Raw genomic sequence first — 26,073 nt, forward strand, 5'->3', positions numbered from 1 at the left:
CTCAAGACACTTTCCGACATGGGGGTCTTCTAAGCTATCTATTCCAAGAATCAAGCCTATTCTCTCGCCAGAACAGCCTACTCGCACCAAGGTGATTGATTTAAGAGGACAAGTTCATTGTGGACACAAGGTACGGCTACAGACACCTCTCAGGCCAAAAGTAGTCCAGCCTGTGGCTCTTGTTGTTAAGTCAGCCGTGAGGGAGCAATCGAAGGACCCTTCCTCTCCAGGTACTCAAGTGACAATGGCAGGAGTAGATACTGTTTTAGACGAGGTTGACAAGCTGCTGGAAGAAGAGGGGTTGGTGTCATCCCCTATGCCCTCACGGCTTGAGGAACTAATGGAAATACAGAGGGGGCATGAGGATTTCTTTTGCAGCTCAGGCAAAAGGATTTCTTACGGAGGTACGGGCTATGGAGCATTCTACCCGAGAACTACTTCACCATGTGCAGTCATATAACCTGGAGGTTGTACTCGTCGTAGTTGCAGCATTAGCCCGGTTCATGTGAACTGACTGCTACACAGATTGGGATCTCTTAGAACAGAGTAACTACAGCCAGGAAGATATTACCACTACTTGGACTAGCCGTTCCATCATTTCTTAGACCCAGGTTGCTTCCTCTCCTCTCATGGCCTCTCTGGCTGCTATAGAGACGGCTTTCCAGAGTGTTTTAGTGGAAGCCCAACGGGACAAACGTCTTCATAAGCAAGTCCAGGCAGAAAAGAATGCTCTATTAGCAGGATGGCAGTTGGAGCGAGCTGAGTTGGAAGGCAAGTTAGCAGCGGCCAAAGCTAAAAAGATGGATACTTTGCAGGTACTTCAGGGCATTCGTACTAAGCAGAAGACTGCGGAGCGGGAGCTGCAACACTTGTGAGGCACTCCAAGTCCAGGGATGTCCTCCAATCCTTCTTCTTGAAACATTTCTCAGTTGTTTTAGTCGTTTGGAAGACGACACTTTTTTTTAGTCGGCAACTAGTTTGTAGTCAGCACTTGGTAATTTAAGTATTTTTGTACTTGTGTTAGTGGGTAGTTAGGGAGCGGAGAGTGTGTCGGTTGGTTTCTAACCAACCAACCCCTTTATAAGCAGATTGATACTTGGACTTTGGACATTCATGTTTTTGGTAATATTAATAAAATAAGACTGTTCCTCGTCTCCATTAGGATAGCATTGTGGTATGGTATAATAGTTGTATAAAATTCTATAACTTCTGGTAGTAATTGCTCTCTACAAGAATTAAATGAGAATAGAATTTAACCAAGAATAAAAACAGGTTGGGTAAATATTGAAAACACAACTTACTGATCTCATTATCCACACTCGAGAGGAGGAGTATCTTTTTAGACATTGAAAATTGAAGAATTTCAACAGAAATCAAAGGTTAAGCCATACAAAGATTCAACAAGGTACAATAATGAATGGAAAGTGTATGAAAGTAAGGTCCAAATCTTTATGAATATTAAATATGAAATCCTGTTTGTTTTTAATGATCAAAACTGTAATTAGAAGTTAATCAATTGACTTACAAGTTATGGTTCTTATGGGTATGAAATATGACTTATGGTTCCTATAGGGAAGCCTTTCAGATTGGAAGATAACTTATACCTAATGCTGCATTTTGGATTAGCTGAATAATTAAATTGATAATGCATGAAGCAATTATAAAATGTCAATATTTTTGCCATATTTCAATGCTTCGCACTAATATAGATTCACTTCATTAGTAAAGATAAGCAAATGCTTGATCCACATTGCAGTTCAGGATAAAACTTTCATAAATACTCGTTAAACCGCTTAACAAAACACAAATCTTATGTCAAACATTGCGGTTGAACACTTATCCATGCTTACTGATGCATTAAGCAATCTTGAAATCCAATGAACAGTTTAAGGAGTTACACCCACTGCACAGTGACCTACTAGTAGTGACCTAAGATTTCCAATGTATCAAAAGAAATTTGAAATCTAATCAACTGTGAATGGCTAGGTGACTTACTGGGTTTTTCAAACTTTCCTAATTTTCTGTACAAAACTGCAACATAGATCAACATTCTTCCTGAGTTCCCTACCTTCTCAACAGAACTTTGTCATCCCCACTCTCCCATATGCCAGCCTCAATCAGTGAAGATACAAAACTACTGTACCTGCAGAAATGGGGAGCAGGGCTTATCAGCTGTGAGTGCTTTGCAAATTACTTACTTTTCTACATTGAAAATTGAAAGCTTTTACATTTAGAACTGAAAAACTATCTCCAAACCAAGCAGGTTTGAGATACTTGGCATGAAAGACTAAGCATAAGTCAGTAAATGAAAAAAAAAAAATTATACTTGAAAATGAACATCACTTAGATTCCATGCACAACATATAAATTTTAGTAATTTAAGAATCTCAGTACCATGCAGTATAATACAAACAAAGATCATCCCTTAGACATTTTAACCAACCAAATAATTCATGTAAAGTAGAACATACCATTTCAGATATGCAACAGTTCTCCTAAAACACAATTAAATAAGCAACATAATCAAGCTTCCATGTAATAATCCTTTTTACAATAAGAATGTTTTGAACAAGCCAAATAACAGAGAGGGGGGCTGCACTAGTTATTATAAAACGATTTTCTTAACATTAATTAATCTGGAGCAAACTTAAAACATTTAGATAATGAAAATAGCATGAACATGAAAGCACACAAACACCATACACCAGGATTTACATGGAAAAATCCAAAATGGAAAAACCACAGAGAAACTAATTCTCATGAATCTTAACACCAGTTAAAATGACTTTTACAAAGGCTCACTGACAAATAGAAAAAGGTTCACTACCTGAATAAGAATAATGAATTGGAATCCACCATTGAAATAACTGTCATCAGCAACCGTTTGCCATTGGTTGGATACAATCACATACACATCAATACACAGATCTTTCCTTGTAAGATTTGCATTCACTACGCGCATACTTTCTCCCTTGCATCCAATAGAATCGCCACCATTGAAATAACTGTCATCAGCAATCGTTTGCTATCGGTTGGACACAATCACATACACATCAATACACAGATCTTTCCTTGTAAGATTTGCATTCACTATGCACATACTTTCTCCCTTGCATCCAATAGAATCGCCACTTTCTTAGTCCATGTCATGTCATATGCACTGTTGGAATCACTGTTATCATTACACCAAAAGCTCGAGTTGTCAATGAACATCACAACAGCCAAAGAAAAGGATCCATGGGAGGCAGTTAAGCACGTCTCAAATCCATCGGTCTATGCTGAGTGGTACCTTCACCTAGAATGAATGGAGGCACCAACCTCCCAACAATCCCCCCTCATACCACTCGTTGGAATCACTGTTGTCGTTACACCAAAAGCTCAAGTTGTCAATGAACGTCACAACAGCCAGAGACAAGGATCCACAATAGTCAGTTAAGTACATGTCGCAAATCCACCAGTCTATGTTGAACGGTAACTTCACCTAGATGGGACGGAGGCACCAACCTCCCAAAATGAACTTCTAAGTCGACCTAACACAATTTGAAATAGGTCACCGCAAGACATTCCTGAGGCAATAAGGAATTAAATGTGGACCACATAGAACCTCCTCGCTCAATACAACATGCTACACATTCACAATAGCATTTGGGACCAAAAAACAAGATATACGTGTTACAATGCAAGCACTTGTACAGGAGCATGCTGACCACTTTCTAGATAGATCTCAACTCAAAGGAGTGAATCACAATATGTTGCAACATGAATGGAACTAGGACAAACATGGCGAAAAATAGATCTACTCAGCCCATCATCTAAAGAACACTACATCGGATCGCCAAAGCAACAAATCCACATCTAAACATAAGATATGTTGACATGAATAACAACCATTAATGACAACAATAATAGCATCAACATCACATTCCAACAGTCTCCTCCTTTGCCATTGATGGCAACATTTATCAATAACAAAGAAAACAACTCAATACCAAATAATGCCATTAAATTCTTTGTCTACTCCTTCGACAATAATGACAAAGGGAAAAACTCAGCCTAACAAACTTACTCTTCTCCCCTAAGAGGAAGCTACCAAACATTGATCCAGATAAGAATGAGCATATAATACCCTGGACCAATGCACATGTTGGTGCATTTACTGAACACTAGGAAGGGGCACAACTCCCAACTTCTACCTGAAATACTCAAAAGTATCCTTGCACAATGGTTTTGTAAAGATATCTAAAACCTGCTCATTTGTAGGTACATATTCAAGTCTAACCTCTTTGTCCAAAACCTTCTCTCTAGAAATGAAATTTGGTAAATATATAATTTGTTCTGGAGTGTTGTACCAAATTCTTAGAAAATGTTTATAGCACTAGTATTATCACACATAATTGAAAATCGATTCATCAAATGTTATGTCAATATCCTTCAGAGTGTGTTTCACCAATAGCACATGAGTGCAACACGAAGATGTTATAATGTACTCAAATTCAGCAATAGATAATGATACAGAATCCCGCTTCTTACTCGACCATGCAACCAATTGGGTGTTATTTTATGAGGATCGCTGCACATGTAACTGCATTGCCATAGTTTAGCTATGTGTTTTCCAATTGGCAGCGATCTCTTATTTAAATCAAGAATAAATGAAGAGGAGACATGTCCCTTTATGGGACATGTTTATTCATTAAAATAATAACAATATAATTAATTTTATATATATATTATATCTTCAGTATCTAGTCTCAAGGTTTATCCAACTGAAGCTACAAAACATTAACACTCCCTCTTAGCTAGGGAGGACAAACACATGGATATTACACTGTTGGTAATATATGGAATGGCAAATTTTAAGGATAGCTTTGATTAGAAGATATCCACCATTTTGATATCACAGATGTTATGGGTATTGACCTCCAAGATATTAACATATAATATTCACCAAATACTCTGAATAATGGCCAGCACAATATCAACACATGATATTCACCATTCTGATATCATGAGTATTAGCCTCCAAAATATCAGCATATGACAAGACCAAATACTCTTAAGTAATGGCCTGCAGAATATCAACATATGATATTCACCAAGTACTCAATAAGGTTTGATATCATATCTGATATCATGAAAATTAGTCTCCAAAATATCAATAACTGATATTCACCAAGTACCCAATAAGGTAATGGCCTACAAAATATCAACATATGATATTCACCAAATACCTAACATATATCTATACAAACAACTCATAGACTGCCAAGTGAATGACATCTAACACTTAATTGCTGATTTACAAGATATAATCCATCATGATCTATTTCAACATTTACATAAAATGTATATCATGACTTAAGTTATTGTAAGATCGTCACCTTCCACTAACTTATGTAAATACAAGTGATAATCATTTGGAAGTCGCCAGTTCCTCATGTTGTACACAGGGGGTATGCACATTAAATCATGCAGGCATATGCATGATACCAAAAGTTTACATGAAGTCAAAACTCCCTTTGAATTGTATATAAACTTTTGTGACCTCTTAGTACAAGGTTGTCTTTGATGAAGTATCAGACTCCCTTTGAATTTAATATCAACCTTCTGACCTCCTAGCAACAAGTTGTGTCATGCTACTTAGTTGAACAAGTATCCGTCTATCTAGGAATGTCATAGTCTAGATATCCACACAAGGCCTTCCAACCTACACACATTTAACTTCATCCCATGAATCATAGTCCTTTAATTGATATAGTTTTATGATCAGTAGAGAAACCATCTTAGCATAGTCTTCTCCTTCTAAACCAATATGACCAAGATTATCAAAAGTCAACTGAAACATGTCCTCTATCTTCTCCTTCTCTTTGTCCAAGGTTGCCTCTAATGAAATGTCAGGCTCCCTCTTGCTATAGAAGGATACTCATAATCTCAATGAAGGATATTTTCTTCAAGAGATGCACTTTATCTAGTATGATTATCAAATGACTAATGAATCCTAGATCAACACTTCTTTGGAGCTACTGTCATAAAATTAAGTCCTGCAAAATATTTGGTAGCATGCCTAATGTACCAATATCCTTTTTTTTTGGAATAACATCTTTGCATTTTCTTTATGGTGTCTCTTCTCTAACATCTCCCCTCTAAGGATAGTTCAAATGGGAATGGAAGATTATTTATTATTTCTCGCCCAATTTGTAAAATTCTTACTCTTATATAGTAAAAAAATTGCATCACACCAAATGTGGCAAATTTCTTTCTATTTTTTTTCCTTCTTTACAAAGAATCATTCATAGACATCAAAGAAAAGAACAAGAGCATAATAAAGCAAATAACTCATATATTACATGCATGGATATAGTTAAGGATTGGCTATGATAAGAAAATAAAATCACTATTCAAGAGGTAATAACCAACAATACTTATCTCAAGATGCTCACCAACATCCTTCCTAATGTACAATGAGAATGTCTATTCCTAACAAGTCGAATGCAGACCTAGCAAGCTCTTTGTCCAAGCAATTCAAATACTTCTTGTTCGAGGTAGCACTTGGTATTTCTATCCTTTGTAGGATGTGTCGCCTTGCTTCAAAACACTTCCATCATATGCACAATATCAAATAGTAGTCCACTCCCTCTCATTGAGAGATCCTTCTTGTCTTAACCTTTTCCTTGTACTCCTTAATGCTACCATCACCTGTGGATACTTCACTTGAACTCAACTTGTAGCATGTGTAGTATCCCCACTCTTGTAATTCAATGTCTATACAATTTGTAGCACAAATTTCAAATAAATCATAGTTAACATTGTTCTTTAGATTTTGGATCATCATTCTATTGTAGGTCTCTCAGTTCCAAAGCAATAACACGGGCTTCACAATATACAATGTTGGTGTTGAAGAGTGTGAGTCTTTCAAAGTCTTTTCACTATAGTTTACCAAATACTTCCAATGGTAATCATGGGATATTCTATGTTGCATATGCTAGTCAATTATACTATAGGAGATGACACGATCCTTTAGATCTTCATCAAGAGGCTCACAACACCTTTGGCAATCTCCATGTATGTAAGGCTCAAGGTAGTATTCAATCTTCCTTCTACCTATAAGTGAGATGGTTGAATTTGGCACATCCAATTTTGACATCTAAAACTCTCCAATCTCTCAAGTGGACTCAACAAGAGCCATGATGTTTTGATCGGCAGTCATTAATTGAAAAAAGACTCGATGAAGGGTAGAACTGATCCAATCGTGGAGTAAGAGACATCCATGACTCATCTCCAAATTGAATTACCTCTCCACATACACGAAGGAATGCAGTGCCCAAGCCACACAAGCATTGAGCTCAGTTCTAATACTGATACATATCAGTGATTGAGATAACTTGGACAACATTACTAACACAAGCCTGAATCTTCCACCAAGTCACTAGGGTTGAGCAATAGAGACTCATCTTTCTGCAACATAATACATTCTTTCTGAATGTGTCTTTTCAAAACAACACTATGTTCTTCTTGAAGATGTCTATATGTGTATCATCTTTAATCTTTGTTTTGATACAACATAAGAGTTCTCTTATTATTTCTTCAACTAACACAACCTTCTTCAAGATGAGTGACTTTGGTAGACATGGACAATTAGAAGTTTCGAAGGAGGTTACTGTTAAAACCAGATCCCAGAAATCAATGATGATTAACAGTCATAAGAACCAAGCCAAAACTGAAACAATAAACACCAAAAATATCCTGGGAAAACCCTTCTAAAATGAAGGAAAAACCCTAGCCACAGAACAAATATATCATTTTATTGGTCATACAAGTTCAAGATTACAAAGCCTATCGCATGATGAGGTATATATAGCTTAAGGAGAGACTCTTTGCAATCCAACCAAAGGTCTCTCCAATTTCCTAAAACATGACTCTTGATTACAATTACAATTACAACTCTTCGAATTCCCATGTCTTAATGCATGTCAAATGACACATGTCATCACATTAATATTACAATTTAAAAATAAGTGTTATTTTCAGCTGAAGGTGACAATAACGGTAATAACATCCATATTTCCAAAGATAAAGATCTCTATCACAACTACAATCTTCAACACTCCCTCTTAGCCAGAGAGAGATCTTTAGTTGAACAATCACACAAGACTACAACCAAAATGTCGATAAAATCTCATCATATAGATCCTATAAAATTCATGGAATTACTCAACATGAAAACTTGTAACAATTACTCATTGTTAATAGTCATGGAATCGCTCAACATGAAAACCTATAACAATACTCGTTAATAATCATGGAATCACTCAACATGAGAACTTGTAACAATTACTAATTGTTAATGATCATGGAATCACTCAATATGAAAACCTATAATTATTACTCATTGTTAATAATCATGGAATCACTCAACGTGACAGATTTGTAAGACTCACAGCTAAGCCTTTAATCATGATCTCTTCAACGTGAACTGTCATGGAATCTCTCAACATGATGACATCATGGACTCTCTCAACATCATGTTCACTATTGCATAGTGAAAGAGTTATCATAGCTGATCTTAATAATAATTTTTTATTCATACAAGAATAGAAATAAGCATAACAAAATAAGACTTAGTTTCATTTAAGTCTCAAATTTTACAAATACCATAAGCATCACAAGCATACATTAGAATGAAGGGAATTCCAAAAGCACTCCCTTTTTATTATGAAGCCTCCCTCGGAAGCTAAAATCTCCCTCTAGAACTCAACATCTCCGTCTGGAGCTATTATCCTTATCTTGTTGCATCCTGCAATTAAGAGAGATTATTAAAATCAACTATCAAAGCTAAAATTAATCTCTTTCAAGCAATATAACCATAAATACTCATCTCTTTGTGGTCTAATGGTCTAATCTCAATAAACCCAGAGACACAGAGATTCATAATAATGTCTTTACAACTAATGTAAATCTCATAGCATCAATATAATTATAAGAATATTATATTAACATCACAATAATACTTATCTCTTCAATTCCATGCAATACTTATCTCTGCAACCTCATGCAATAGTATTTCACAACAAAGTCTCACTTTGTAACTGAAGAATGCAATCGATGTGTTAACTTGACACAATCTCGCTTGAGACAATCGCAAAAGTGCACCCACGATGACCATATATAAGGTCAAGCCTGCCTAAATCATCCAACAAATTGCTGATCCTCCTCCAAAAACCAGAGTATGAGAGACTGAATTCTGCCCGAATCTCACTGCTGGTGAAAAACCTCTCAATGTTAAACACTAAGATGTCAATAGCAATTCTTGTTTCTATTACAAAAAAGAACTATCTCTCAAGCTTTCCCTCAAGCTTTCCCTCTAGTCGCAAATGATCTCATGTTGTGCAAGGCTCAACACTACCAATCACATACCACATATATTCCTTGTCATTTTTCAAGAAAACGAATAAACATTTCAGTCTTTCATTTGTGTATGAAGTTGTTATGCTTCAAGAAGCTGAACGGTTGTCTTTTTGTGTATCTAAAGGTAAGCCCAGCAGTAGTCTTTGATAGCACAAGACCAAACGGCAGATCTTCCTAGAAAGGCACACAGTAATCAAAAGCAGTGATAATGCGAATACCAAGTAGAGACGATGTGACGGGAGTCTACGTCGGTAGCAGTTGAGATGAAACTCCCGATGCTAGAACATGACACACTCGACATTGAAGAGACCAAATTTGATATGTGACAACCACATCATAACTCTTGAAGCCGATGAATGAATCAACATTACCCGCAAGTCAAACTACAAAAATAGACGTTAATGACAAATCACCGTCGTCCAAGATATAATACCCTATGCAAATGAGATCTTACAGGCTCAGAATAATAGCATACATCTACTCAAAGGTACTCAATGGAACCATAACTGACCACTATAATAAAAGTAGGAACATAAATGATTTAATTTAAAATACCAAACTCTTGCATAAAATATGATGCCTCGAATTCTAAGAGATGAGAATGAATTCTCCTTTGTCTCTAATTGTCGAGTTCTAAACTCCGATGACAACAATAAGGTGAATGGGATGCTACAACAAACACGTATAAAGTAGCTACACCTAACTCATATCCTATGATGGGGTGAAACGTAATGCCATAAAATGACTCAACAGTCATGCCCCTTGCCCTTCACACGAGATCGAATTGACCAAAAATATCGCCATTCGAAAAGAAGACATAACCCACAGGAATGAGAAGAAAAAACAATCACACGCCTAGACAATGAACGAACACATGCAGAAAGAAAAAAAAAAACATGAAACGATACAGAAAGAATGATGAGAGACACAAGTCATGATCCTTGGTGAAACACATCACGCATAGGCAACCTCATGCTAAAAAAATATATTAAAAACACTCTTCAACGAGAGTTAATACAAATAAAGAAGCAAATAGAAGACCTTATAACATACGATATACAACATAATATGATGCAGGAGCATCCTGGGTTGCCTTGTTATCCTGCTCATTTTGTTCATTTTGCATGTTGATACCGAGTTACCCAATGTATGCCAAGTGACTCTTCACTAACCTAGTTACCCAGTGTTCACCAAGTGACTCTTCATTAACCTAGTTACCCAGTGTTCGCCAAGTGACTCGTCATTAACCTAATTACCCGGTGTTCGCCAAGTGACTCTTCATTAACCTAGTTACCCGGTGTTCGCCAAGTGACTCTTCATTAACCGAGTTACCCAGTGTTCACCAAGTGACTCTTCATTAACCGAGTTACCCAGTGTTCGCCAAGTGACTCTTCATTAACCGAGTTAACCAGTGTTCGCCAAGTGACTCTTCATTAACTGAGTTACCCGGTGTTCGCCAAGTGACTCTTCATTAACTGTGTTACCCAGTGTTGGCCAAGTGACTCTTCATTAACCTAGTTACCCAGTGTACGCCAAGTGATTCTTCATTCGTCGAGTTACCTAGTGTATGCCAAGTGACTCTTCATTAACCAAGTTACCCAATATATGCCAAGCGACTCTTCATTCGCCGAGTTACCAAGTGTACGTTGAGCGTCAGCATTTGAACATGATTTCTGCGAGCTGACTTGCGGGATTTATTTTGTTTGCAACATTTATGTTAAGATATTTTCTTGGGATGCGTCCAGACCATTGTTGGGTTGGCCTTCCTCTTATGTAATGTTTTAGAATAATTTGTAAGCCATTTTGGCAAGTATATATAGTGTTTAGGCTTAGAGTTAGGTATGCTTTTGGGAAGAAGATTAGAGAGCAGAACTGAAAGTGCGAATTTGCAGTTGGGTCTTTGAATGTGAATGTATTTGTAATTGGCCATAACCCAGAAGGCCTTACAGCTAGGCATGTATGAAGATATTTTGATGAATCAATAAAAGTAACTCACTCTTCTTCCTCCTTTGGTTGTTGTTCTTTGTGTTCGTTTCCGTTGTGTTAACTCTTGCAGGGTGGTTTGGATAGCTGGGTGAGCCTTTGGCCCTAGTTATTCACCCTTTGCCTACGTCATAATAATAAAAATCAGTACCGCAATGCAAGCTCGAATTCAGGTGCACTTCCCTTCTGGCTTTGATACCATGTTAAAACTAGAGCCTAGAAATCAATGATGATTAACAGCCATAAGAATCGAGCCAAAACTAAAACAATAAACACCAAAAATATCCTGGGAAAACCCTTCTAGAGCGAAGGGAAAAACCTAGCCACACAACAAAAATATCATTTTACTGGTCATACAAGTTTAAGAGTACAAAGCCTATCGCATGATGCAATATATATAACTTAAGGAGAGACTCTTCACAATCCAACCAAAGGTCTCTCCAATTTCCTAAAATGTGACTCTTGATTACAATTACAATAACAACTCTTCAAATTCTCATGCCTTAATGCATGTCAAATGACACATGTCATTACATTAATATTACAATTTAAACATAAGTGTCATTTTCAGCTGAAGGTGACAACGGTAATAACGTCCATATTTCCAAAGATAAAGATCTCTATCGCAGCTACAATCTTCAACAGTTACAACCAACTCAAAAATGTTGACTCAAACAATTTGTCTTGCGATGATGTTTAAAGTTCAACCCATTCTCTTCTTTGTTGGATATAAATGAGAACCTCTCTTATCAATGCCAAACTATTTAGTCAAAAGATCCGTTTAAGCGAAGAATTTGATTATTGTAATCAATGGAAATAGAAAACTTGTATCCCGTTGGTAATGACTTCCAATTCCATTTTCAAAGCCTTTTATAGGGTAGTGAAATAAGATGTTAAATTAATGTTCTAAACTAACACCAGTAACCAAACACTATGGGCCTTAGCCAACCTATTTGTGCCTTTGCTTTGACAAGATTACAAGTCAAATAAAATCATATACATTGGCGTCCTTATACAAAAATCAGGTTCATTTGCATTTCAGAATGTGAATCTTCACAGCAAAATGAAGAAGCAGATCTTGTACACCTGCATTCCATCACCCACTTTTGGGAAACGAGTAACACATTTGTTACCACCCAAATCCATTTGGTGTAAATAATGAACATCATAGTGGCACACCTAAGCATTGATCAATATAGCTGAAAACAATCTTGACCTGTGGACGTCACCTCTGAACAATTTAAAATTACAAAGCAAGCAGGGATCATAAGTAGAACTTTTAAACTTTTAAGCTTAGCTCCATGCAAAAGTATTCAACATCCCAATCATATTTAACATTCCAGTCATCAAGCCTCCGATGCTATTGATAGCCTCACATATTGATCTGATAATTTGAAAATAGATAGATGAGTTGTGTGATTGTCATCTGGACTGCGAGTTGTGCTATCCCTAACTCTGTAATGTTAGAACGTGGTTGGTTGAGTTCTGATTGTAATACATTTTCTTGAGTATAGAATCAAATCAACTATTCATCTCACAACTCTATTTGATCTAAACCTATCTCTAATACCATGTTGTTTTTGAGGATCGCTACACATGTAATTGCACTGCCATATTTTACGTATGTGTTATCCAATTGGTAGTGATCTCTTATTTATATAACACTATATATATATATATATATATATATATATATATATATATATATATATATATATATATATATATATATATATATATATCTTCAATTTTTAATCTCAGGTTTTATCCAACGGAAGCTACCAAACATTAACAATGGAAACCAAGGATATAAGCTCCACTACTAGTACTCCACCTGTTGTCAACAAATCAATCCCAATCAACATCTTTGTAAGCTATCAACGTGCAATTGGAGCCTTTTGAATATCATAATCAAAAATCTTTTGTATCCTTCAAATACTTAAAGATTCTCTTACTGCCACATGTGATTCTCTTGGCTCTTGCTAAAATCCAGTTGCTAAACAAACAACATACATAATATCTGATCTAGTAGCAGTCAAATATAACAACCCTCCAATCATTAACCTGTACATACTCGCATCAATTTTCAGTGAATCGTATTCTTCTGTCAACCTACATCCAGTAATAATGGGCATGCACACTGGTTTAGAGTTCTCCAATTCAAACTTCTTTAATAATGCTTTGGTATACTTGGACTAATACATAAAAGTTCCTTTTCTTTTATAATTTATCGTAAAACAAGAAAAAAAATCAACTCACAAATCATAGATGAACTTCTCCTGCAGCTCTTCCACAAATCTTTTGCACAAATATTATTTTCCTCTAAAACTTATGTCATCAACATAAACTGCAACAATCAAATATCTGATCCGAATAAATTGTGTAATACAAATTACTGTTAGCAGATCCCTTTTGGAATCCTAGTCCAATCAGATCCTTATTCAATTTGCAAACCAGGCTATAGTTGTCTTCAATCCATAAAATGCTTTCTTTAACCTACAAACGACATCTGGATCATTTCCGCACTTAAATCCCGTTGGTTGTTCAATATAGACTTCTTCCTTCAATTCTCTACTCAAGAAGGCAGACTTAACATACATCTGAAATACTTTGAGATCTCTAAATGCTGCAAATGCTAAGAATATCAAGATCACTTTCATCCAAGCAACAGGGGTATAAGTTTCATTTAAAATCAAAAACCTTCAATCTTAGTGTAACCCTTGCAAACCAATCTTGCCTTTTTTCTCATCATGTTTTGCAGCATTTTGCAAACCAATTTTGCAAGATTGGTTTGCAAGGGTCACACTAAGATTGAAGGTTTTTTGTTCGAGAATACCCACTTTGTACCAATCACATTTTGTTCAACAGTATGGGCACAACTTCCCAAGTCTGATTTTTCTGTGTCTGATCGAGCTTTTTCATTGCCTTTACCCAACTCTAATCATTGCATGCTTCTTCCACAGTCTTTATTTCAGCCTCCGAGAGTAAACATAATACACCTATTCTTGATACACCTGTTCTTGAGTTGCTCTATTTCTTGTGATAACTTCTTTATTCTTATCTTCTATAACCTGATTTTCCAAATGACTTCTCTATACACACCTTGGGGTTTTACTTGTAGATGTTAGAGCTTGTTTTGTCTCTTCTTCTTTCTTGTCTTCTTTTCCTTTGTCCTTCGAGTCAATGCTTTTGTAAAGATATCTGAAATCTGCTCATTTGTAGGTACATATTCGAGTCTAACCTCATTGCCCAAAACAACCTCTCTCAAGAAAAGATATCTGATGGCTATATGTTTTGTTCTGGAGTGTAGTACTTGATTCTTAGAGATGTTTATAGCACTAATATGACACACAATTGAAGATCAGTTCATCAAATGTTATCCCAAATCCTTCAAAGAATGTTTCTTCCATAGTACATGAGTGCAACATGAAGGTGTTGCAATGTATTCAACTTCAGTAGTAGATAATAATACATAATCCCACCTCTTACTCGACCATGCAACTAACCGGGAACAAAGGAAATAAGCTCCACCACTCGTAATCTGCCCATTATCAATACATCCAACCCAATCAACATCAGTGTAAGCTATCAAAATGCAATCTAAGCCTTTTGGATATCATAATCCAAAATAATTTGTATCCTTCAAATATCTAAGATTCTCTTACTGCCACAACATGTGATTCTCTCAGTTATTGTTGAAATTTGGTTGCTTAAAAAAACATACATAATATCCCATCTAGTAGTACTCAAATATACAAATCCTCCAATCATTAACCTCTACTTACATCAGTTTTCGGTAAATCATCTTCGTTCAACCTACATCCAATGAAAATGGGCATACACACAAGTTTAGAGCTCTTCAATCCAAAGTTCTTTAATTATTCTTTGGTATTCTTGGACTGATAAATGAAAATTCCTTTACAGTTCTTAATTACCTGTAATCCAATGATAAAATCAACTCACGAACCATTTACATTTCGAACTTCTTATGCATCTCTTCTGCAAATCCTTTACACAAATCATCTTTGCCTCTAAAAGTTATATCATCAACATAAACCACAACAACCAGAGATCTGATCTGAATAAATTATGTAATTTCTATTACAGTCAGCAGATCCATTTTGGTATCCTCGTCCAATCAAATACTTATTCAATTTGTCATACCAGGCTCTAGCTCTCTACTTCAATCTATACAATCCTTTCTTCAACCTGCAAACAACATCAGGGTCCTTTCCGGACTTACATCAAACTGGTTGTTCAATATAAATGTCTTCCTTAAAATTTCTATTCAAGAAGGCAGACTTAACATCCATCTAATATACTTCGAAATCTTAAATGTCACAAATGGTAAGAATATCAAGATCCCTTCCATCCAAGCAACAAGGGTATAAGTTTCATTTAAAATCAAACAGCTTCAATCCAAGTGTAACCCTTGCAAACCAATCTTGCCTTGTTTCTCATTACCTTTCCATGTTCCTCTTGCTTGTTCCAAAATACCCACTTTGTACCAATCACATTTTTGTCTGCCAGTCTGAGCAGAAGTTTCCAAGTCTGGTTTTTCTCTGTTTGATCAAGTTTTTCCATTACCCAACTCTAATCATTGCGTGCTTCTTTCAAAGTCTTTGGTTCAGTCTCTAAGAGTAAACATAATAACAGCTGTTGTTAAGCCGCTCTATTTCTTGTGATAATTTCTTTATTCTAATCTCCTATAATCTGATTTTCTAAATGATTTCTCTATACACACCTTGGGGTTTTAGTTGTAAATGTTAGAACTTGCTTTGTCTCTTCTACTTTCTAGTCTTCTTTTTCTTTGTCCTCTGAGTCAATGGTTTTGTAAAGATGTATGAAATCTGCTCATTTGAGGGTACATATTCAAGTCTAACCTCATTGTCCAAAACCTTCTCTCTCAAGAAATGATTTCTGATGGATATATGTTTAATTCTAGAGTGTTATACTGGATTCTTATAAATGTTTATAGAACTAGTATTATCGCACATAATTGAAGATTGGTTCGTCAAATGTTATGCCAAATCCTTCAAAGAGTGTTTCATCCATAGTACATGAGTGCAACATGAAGATGTTGCAATGTAATCAATTTCAGTGGTAGATAATGATGTATAATGTTGTTCTTACTCGACCTTACAACTAATAGGAAACCAAGGAAATAAGTGCCACCACTCGCACTCTGTCTGATATCAATACATCCCGCCCAATCAACATCAATGTAAGCTATCAACGTGCAATCTGAGCCTTTTGGATATCATAATCCAAAATCTTTCATACCCTTCAAATCCGTAAAGGTTCTCTTACTGCCACAAGATTTGATTCTCTTGGTTCTTGTTGAAATCTGGTTCCTAAACAAACATACATATAATATCCAATCTAGTAGTAGTCAAATATAACAATCCTCCAATCATTAACCTGTGCTTGCATCAGTATTCGATGAATTATCTTCTTTTTTCAACATGCATCTAATGGGCATACACACCGGTTTAGAGCTCTTCAATCCAAACTTCTTTAATAATTCTTTGGTATACTTGGACTAATAAATGAATTCCTTTACTATTCTAGTTTACCTGTAAATCCAAGGAAAAAATCAACTCACCAATCATAGACATTTCGAACTTCTTTCAACAACAAGTTCTTGGGAAAGAACTTGTAACTTCTCCAAAGTGGAGAAAACTAGCAAGCAAGCACAAAGCACAAAAACTCAAAAGAAATACGTACCATTGGAAAGTGACTCAAACATGTCAAGATGCAAAGCACTTCAACACATGGAAATTAGGGAAAAACCAAAAACATGAAAATGAACAATTTCTTCATTATTAAAGGAAAAATGCACTTTCCATGGCATTGATTTCAACAAGTGGCAATCATCAAGCAATAATGTGCATAAAATCAGCAAGATAAGCAAAAATTAAATAGCAAGAAAGAATAAGTCCACTTACATGAAAATTAAGTGCCAAAAATGAAGGAAAAAGGTGCTCCAATGTTGAAAATGTCTTCAGAAACACTTAGACTATTTCCAACTTTGCAAATTTGAATGGGAGAAGGCAGCAAACAAGGTGTTTTTGGAGGATGATGCCCAAACGTGCCCTATCAATACTCCAAGATTCAACATTTTTGCATGCACAAGCTTGCATGACGTTTTTGGTGAAAAACGTTTTTCACCAAGGCAAGAGATCAAATTGTTTTGGTTGCTAAACACCAAATCGTTTACCAATATGCAATGCAATCACCAAATAATGCCAAAAAGATTCCTCTTGAGCCAAAAACATTGGTGAAAAATGGATTTATTTGAAGTTTTAACCAAAGACATGCCCTAGGATAGAGCTTAGAAAAACGTCTTTTAGCAAGATAAATCAATTTTTGATGTTAGAAAATTCATTGCCAAGCAAAAACGACCCTATTGGAGAAGATCTCATGCAAAAACATCAAGTAAATCTCTCACAATGTGCAAAATCGGGTTCTTGGAGAGCAAATGCGTGTGTTCTTCCAAAATCGGACCTTTTAGGAGGCACATGTTTTAAAATATGCTTTTAGTTGAAATTGTATCTTTTGGGGTGACATGCAAATTTTAAAAACTCTCCACGAGGAAAATCACACCTTTTGAGGTGCATGACACATTTTAAAACATGCATTTGGTCAAAATTGCACCTTTTGGAGTGGAATGCATATTTTAAGTTGGAGCTCACATTTTTGATGCAATGACACATTTCAAGTGAAAGTTCACACTTTGGGTGTAATGACACCAAAAAGGTCCACTTTTGATAGTCTTATGCTTTTACGTCGAACTTTATATGCAATGACATGTAAAATGTCCACTTTTGATGGATTTTACATGTAATTGCATATAAAATGTCCACTTCTGAGAACTTTAAGTCATCTAACAAACATATATCAATTTAATTTCATTAAAATAATACTTTAATGGGACATAAACAATATTTATATATCATATTAAAAATATAACACAAAAATATCATTTAAAAGGTAACATTCAAATGAGCATTTAATTTAAATGTCAAAAATTAAACTGAAACTATATAGTTTATATAGTGACTTTAAGTGAAAAACCAAAAAGTAATTCAACTTAAAATTATAACATAAAGGCACTATAGCTAGTTTAAGTGAAAAATTTAATGATAAAGTAACTTATAAGCATAACATAAAGTGAATTTAAGTTATATTTTTCAAAAAGTGAATGTCAAATTAAAAATATAACATGATATTTTTTAGTTGTATTATTGCATCAAAAAGGTCCACTTTTGAGGCACTAAAATGACCACAACTCTTGACTAACAACTACGATTATGCTCTAGGTTAGACCAAATCGAAGGGAAAACTGAAAGCCATAACATGAACAAAACCAAAGGATTAAAAACCAACAAACACAAACTCAAAAGCAAAGAGAAGGACGATAAAGGCCTCAAAAATCAAGCTAAGGCTCGACAAAAAGCAAAACAAAAAAAACTTGACGAAAGCCTTCAGTAAAACGATTTGATATACGAGTTGGAGTTGATTGATCAATCAACATTGAACAATTGAATAGCAAATTCAACTTAGCGATACGCAAAACTAGCTTGAAAATTTTTCGTATTGTTACCAACATTTTGTACTGACAAAATGCAAGACAACAATGCCAACTACTACCAACCCTGATCTCTAGTGATCATAGCAACAACATGCCACTAAACCTACCACTCGACTAGACAACAAGATTAACACCATTTGATCACCATGAACTAATTAGTTAAGATAGTTTTCATTAAGCTTATTATTTCTTTATTTGCTTCTAATATCCTCCATTTGTCTTACAGGTATAACTCGCTATTCTTTTGGCATATCCCACACTCTTCATCTCAAACTAGCTAGTCATATTTGGATGAATCTTGGTGTGGTTGCTAATAGCATTGATCATTCTTGTTTCATCACAATTTGGAACTTTTATCTACCTGATTTGGGCTTATAATAATCATTCATAAGAAAATCTTTAAGTTCTTATAACATTTGTTGAACTCTATAAAGTGCATTCCTTATCTCAAAGGCATACAAAATAAATGCCTCTGTATAAGTCTGCATTGGATTTGAAATCCTTCTAATCAATCATCAAAGTTCTGAGACAAAATATAATCTCTCAATGGTAGCGTAATACATAAACTTCTTATGCAATGATATTACCAATCAAACATATAAATGGCTGATTCTTTTGTGCCATGCTCTAACGATATTTTCTAGGAACAACTCCATCACATTCAATTAAGATTTCATAGCTTATCATGTAGAAATTTGAAATGAGAAATGTGGAAGAATGTATGACTTGGGAAAGAATTATCCCCTTACGTTACAGGAGAGCTAAGCCTCCTGCTATAGCTCCTTGTTGGGGATTGAACAACCAGTTAACAATAGCTCACGGAAACTGTCGAGCTTGGATTATGCAATACAGATCAGCTTCAAGAAATATGATTCACAGCTTTGTATCTTACATCTGGCCATGAAAATCCAATGCTTACTCACGACACTGAGGGAGCATTGAAAGATAGTGCAAGTAAACTCAACTAGAAAACAGATGTGGTTCAATGTTGTTAATGGTAAAATGCAAAGAGAGAATAGTTGAAAAATAAATCAAGAGCTGGGGTCGCAGGTGAGAACAGCCAACTTGAAATACATCCATCGCATATGATAAGCTTGTCTCTTGCAATTGCATGCTTAGTTACGAGCAAGAAGAAAAGGTGGCATCAAAATGTGTTACGTTCAAGAACCATACAAGGTGGCAGATAAAGTAAAGGCTCCAAAATAAAATAGGTCACTGAATAAGTAAAGGGCCGATGTTACAAATATAATTATAAAATTTGCCAAAGTTTGTAATTGAAATCATTGACAAAAGTTAGAAAATAAGAATTCCTTTGATGTTTTAATATAGGGATATCATTGCACCCACCCACACTTTTATATGTAAGTAAATGTATACATATGCACACGTAATATTCCAAGTATACATATATTATGTATAAGACATATACATTCATAAGAATCATAAGGAATATATGCATGTGTACATGTATATGTATTGTACATGTACAGGTATCTATAGGTATCATGGTATAGTTACATTAAAACATGCCTTGCTCTTTCAGGAAGCTTTGAGATTGCTTATAAACATAAAGGTAATTATTTAATCTAGCTTAATATTTCACTATTTTATTAAGTTGACCAATTTGTTCATGGTGATCACGTGGTATGACCTTGCTTGCCTAAACTAGCTTCCCTGACCAAGGTGGCTTAGAACCCATACCTGATAACTCAATGGTAGATGATGCGCTCATGCCTTTTCCATTTCTCGCAATGCTTACCCCCTTCACTGCATTCCTGCAAGTGAAAACTTATCATGGTAACAACATATTGCTCATCATTTTATAAAGTCGAAGTTATCATAGCACATCATAGTAACACGGAGACGCATCCCCCCCCATTTTTGCCCCACACATCGAGGACTTGGGGACTCTGTTCCCTTGTCCCCAGTGGTGCCACCAGATTCCACCACCTCCACCGAAGATGGGGGGATGTTTTGGTGTTAACTATTTGCTTAACCATTTATGTTCAATGTTTGATGTTCCAATTCGATGCAATGTTCAAGTATTTACTCTTTTACATCTTTATATTTTATATTGCAATAAATCTTTTCATAACTAGCATTTTAAGTACCATATGTATAATATATACAACCCCCCTAGTCCTGTCGCCGTCGTCTCCGTGTCGTCCCCAAATTAAGGCCCCTCTGTCCCCCTATCCTGGAAACTTGTCCCCCCATTCCCGCATCCCCCCGTCCCCCAAGGTGGTGTAACTATGTAGCACATGTTCATATTAGCCATCCATTTCCAATTCATACATCATCATAGCAATTGACCAATATTCCATTTTTCCATGAAATCATAACGAATAACTGACAGTTCATTTTCACATGAAACCATAACGAATAACTAATGTAACCAATCACTCAACTTGGCATGAAGCCTCGACAGTTATAAAGGAACATTTAAAATTGAGCCAAGAATTGGGATGTAACATACACATTTCCTAATGCCCTTAAAGAAAGATGTATTGTTTAAAATACATCTCCTGTTTGTGGTCGACTTCTAATTCACATCTTCTGAAATTTTTTAAAAGTGTATTATCATGCCATTCTATATATTATTCTGCCCTCATTATTAAAATTGCACTTTTTGTATCTTCATTTCTTAATCACTGCATATTAATAAACACCATATCACTTCTTAACTGCTGATTAATGTTGCTGACTTGACCAAATTAATGTCTCACTGTTTACATATTAACTATGGATTGTTTTGTCTCCTTTTATAATCAAACTACAAATTGCTATCTCGCCGTTTGCATATTAACTATGGATTGTTTTGTCTACTTTTATAATCAAACTAATTGTCATCATTTTTTTTGGTTTATTTAAATTGCAAACCAAAAAAAATTAATCGCTGTCACTCAGCTTTCCATATGTAATCATTGTTGTTTATATTTATTAACTTCTTGTCTTCTACTTTGAATTGTCTCCAATTCCAAACACTTAAATAATATCATGGTCCATGTTTATGAAATGCTGCAAACAGTCGCGCTTTCTCAACCTTTCAAAAATTATATGCACTGTCCTTATTGAATTCCTAAGATTTGCATAAAACAACCAATGGGTACATCATGACAGGTTACAAGTGTAAGATATTGGTTATAACCGAATCCTTATATCTTTTTCGTTTGGGCCTGATGCCTTTTAGAATTTGAGCAAGGTCCTTTGAACTCAATAGGTGTAACAACCACTTTTCCGGAGTCTTAGCTAACAACTAACATTTAAAAGAAATACAGTTATTACTTCATATTCATAAGAAGACAGTTATGTCATTTATGTTCATGTGAATGAGATTAACAGTTACAATCACTTAAACAGAAATCTTATAACTAATAATTGAAGATACCATCAATGAATTACCAAGGAATTTAAAACCTACATACCTTGAAATTTGAAACCAAAATCAATCTAGGGATGCTTCTGCAAAACCCAAGTTAGTCCTCAAATACCACTTAGGATCAAAAGACAATTACCATCAAATACCACTATATCAATTAGAGCAGCAATTACCATCGGATCATTTAGGGCATCACATACTACTGTATCAATTAGGGCATCAATTACCATTGGATCATCTAGGGCTTCAAATACCACTATATCATTTAGGGTATCAAATACTACTATATCATTTAAGGCATCAAATACTACCATATCATTTAGGGCATCAACTACCATTGGATCATTTAGGGCATCAATTACCACTATATATTTTAGGGCATCAGATACCACTGTATCATTTAGGGCGTCAAATACCATTGTATCTTTCTTTTTCTTTCTATTCCTAGCTGTGGCAATAACATAAGATTAGAAGATATGTTATAATCAATATTCTTATAAATGAAAGACTGAAACAACAATCCATCAGACAAACTTATCTGTTGCAAATAAATATATTCCATGTTCAGTTGGAAGATCAATCGATCTAACTATTTACCAATTACATTGACGAGAAAGATTGCTTTCATTAAAGGAAATAACTGAATTCAATGATATAAATTAATCCATCATATCTTCTTACTTAAATTGTAAGAATTTGGTATAGCTCTGATAACATGTAAGAATTTGCCTAAGACAATAATTCAACGCCAAGATCAAGAAGCTCAATAGATAGCACAAGAGACACTAATGATGATCAAATGATAATGGATATTAGATGATTTGATATGAGATAATTGGATATGAGATGAATACACACTAGAAGTGCCTGTATATAAAGGCAACTAGAATGACTAGGGGTCAACAAAGAAATAAACATCACAACTAAGCACATGTCCACCAATAGTGGATTATCCTCTATTGAGCACATAAGTTTGTGCGATGATGAGAGGATAAGTTTACATAGGTGTATCTCATAAAAATGTTGTGGACACCATGTGCTCAAATAAGTTGCTAACTATTGCGTTGTCAACAAGACAACTCATATGTCTATGCATATTTCTAAGTGTCTACATGAAAACTAATATAAAAATGCATTATTCTAAGTAAACTTAAGTAAAGTGTAATAATAATTAATTATTTACACTAATACCCCCCCTTAAGTGCAACTTAGGGGAATGCACTTAAACTCGCAATGCTAAATATAAGATGCAATGTGGGTCCTGGCTATGTTAGGTACCCATGTACAAATGCAATGCTCTACATACAATGCAATGTTGTGCAATGCAATCTCTCTGAAAACGAAGAAAGAGGGAAAACCTCATGGGAAAAACCTCCTCCAAAAAGAGAGATGAAGAAATACAAGATGCATGTAAGGATGGAGTAATCAAGACCCCCCTAATATGACATACATCATGCATGTACAAGCATATATCCCCCATAAGAAAAAATACAAGATGGTATCCCCCCATTTTGAATAATCTCCTGCAAGGATGTCATGAAGACAAAAAAGTATCCAATGCCTACAAATGGTATAGGTGCAAGTATACTTCCCATTGTGGACAAGAAGATGGATGAGGAATCCATATGTAGTATGCTATGGATGTTGCCTCATAAGTCTACACATATGTTGACAAGTCCTTTATGAATGTAGATGTCACAAGCCAATTTGGTGGATGCCCAAAAGAAGGTGGCAAACAAGTTAACATGTCTATATATGAAAGTGAATCAAACTACAAAGACAAGGAATCATCCTTATAGGAAAATATGGGAAGAGAAGCAATGTAGCCTCCCGTCAATGATGAATGCACACCCATGAAAGAAGCTCCTTGATGACTGAAGAAGCTGCACCATGAAAACTGAACGATGTTCCTCCTTGTAGGAAGAAGTGGTGTCATAGATGTAGTAGAGAATGCTCCCCAACTAGTAGGAAGAATCCTCAAAAGACATGATATCTGAGGAAACTGGAATACAATCTCCAAAAACTAATATGTCTCCTTTGAAATAAAAGAGTCCTCCAACTGCTGAAAAGAAGTTTCCACAATCATGTCAGTCCAAAAAGAAAGATCAAGTGGTTGAGGGTCAAAGTGTTCCGTCGCAACAAGTGAAGAAGAATTCTCCTCAACAAAGAGAAGATGGATGTCATCAATAATGTCTCCCACATCTTCAATGTAAGACTCCACAAAGAACACTGCAATGTCTGAAAGTAAGTCATCCCATGAAGCTGAAAAGGAAGACATGGTGTTTCCTGCTACACTGAATCAGGAGCATCTATGGCTGGAACTGGATCAGTAGAAGCAACAGGAGCATCAGGAGGTATGATCTAAACTGGAGTTGTAGGCACCACAACTGGAGTGACTGGATGTAGAATGTCCTCTGGTAATGGAGGGACTCGTAGATCTCCATATGCTTCCCAAAGACACATCCAAACGTCGTGAGGAGTACTTGCCTTACTAAGAGGAGCAAAAGATTCCTTACTCCTGCTGTTATACATAAAGCGAAGAAGAAGAGAAAGATGTCCCCAATTAGTATTAGGTGGAAATCTCTTCAAATATAGATAAGGAAACACTTCCTTATGTTCTCTTAGATGATCAATCATCAAAGCACTCCATTTCTGATAGTTCCTTTTTGTCAATTTGAATCTTAAACCAAAGTGACACTTTTGACATGACTCCATGCGATCAAATAATGTATGCACCCCCAAAATGCAAAAAAAAATCAAAGAAACCCCCCCTAATGCATGATTTGGCACTTTATATTTAGTGAGATTACAATGGCCACTTGCCAATTTAGGGCCTAGGTGGACTTTTGATTTTGTTGGTTACAATAACAAATATGAAGCTATATCGGACTCAACAAGATAAGACACAAGACCTCTCAAGGATCTAATTACAAGTGCCATTAGGCCAAAATGAGACCAAAATTTGAAAGTACTATGTATACTCAAAATTATTCCAAACTGATACCAGATCTGGAAAGTAGACAAAAAATTATGCACTCTCAAAAAAAAAAGCACCTGAATATGTGTCCAGATGAGCCCGAACTAAGCCTTTGAATTTGCAAAAATCGAGATTTGTGATTTTCAAAAAAGTCCAGGAATAGTAATTGCAAACAACCTGCAGCAATGTATAGATCACGAAATTCTACCCCAAAACAATAAAAATTGCTCGAAAAAAAGAGTCTGTGTGAGGGAGATATCGCTGTTTGAAAATCACCTCTGTAAGCATTTTTCCTAAATCGCCACCGTTGCACCTCCAAAAATAAAATGACTAGATTTTCACCTCAGATGTCCGATTTTGATGAAACAAAAGTCGATTTGGGGGTTTTTTGACCTTCTGAATGTGATACCAACATCTGATTTACACCAACAAGCTCCAATCTTGACATGCAAAAAAAATCTCTCCAATGGCTATGCAATGAAGCTCCCGTGGCTCTGATACCATGTAAGAATTTGCCTAAGGCAATAATGCAACGCGAAGATCAAGAAGCTCAATAGACAGCACAAGAGAGACTAATGATAATCAAATGATAATGGATATTAGAGGATTTGATATGAGATAATTGGATATGAGATGAATACACACTAGAAGTGTCTGTATATAAAGGCAACTAGAATGACTAAGAGTAAGCAAAAAGATAAACATCACAAATAAGCGCATGTCCACCAAGAATAGATT

The 26,073-nt window shown here is 35.5% G+C and overlaps 1 protein-coding gene across 2 annotated transcripts in view; it reads right to left on the reverse strand.

Moving 5' to 3' along the window:
* Nucleotides 1–26,073, reverse strand: part of LOC149579820 (myb family transcription factor) — a 158,882-nt gene that overhangs the window by 10,215 nt on the left and 122,594 nt on the right. Inside the window, exon 7 of one of the 2 annotated variants that reach the window (XR_016352784.1) lies at nt 1,996–2,143. Coding sequence is in view for 1 of the 2 variants with exons in the window: in XM_089787137.1 (XP_089643263.1) it covers nt 2,069–2,143 (75 nt within the window). In the remaining variant the exon portion in view is untranslated. The remainder of the gene's footprint in view (nt 1–1,995; nt 2,144–26,073) is intronic. The other variant, XM_089787137.1, reaches the window with a different exon arrangement.

This window comes from Cupressus sempervirens, chromosome 1 (assembly GCF_028749045.1).
Source record: "Cupressus sempervirens isolate cs-2001-9-10 chromosome 1, ASM2874904v1, whole genome shotgun sequence".
NCBI lineage: Eukaryota > Viridiplantae > Streptophyta > Pinopsida > Cupressales > Cupressaceae > Cupressus > Cupressus sempervirens.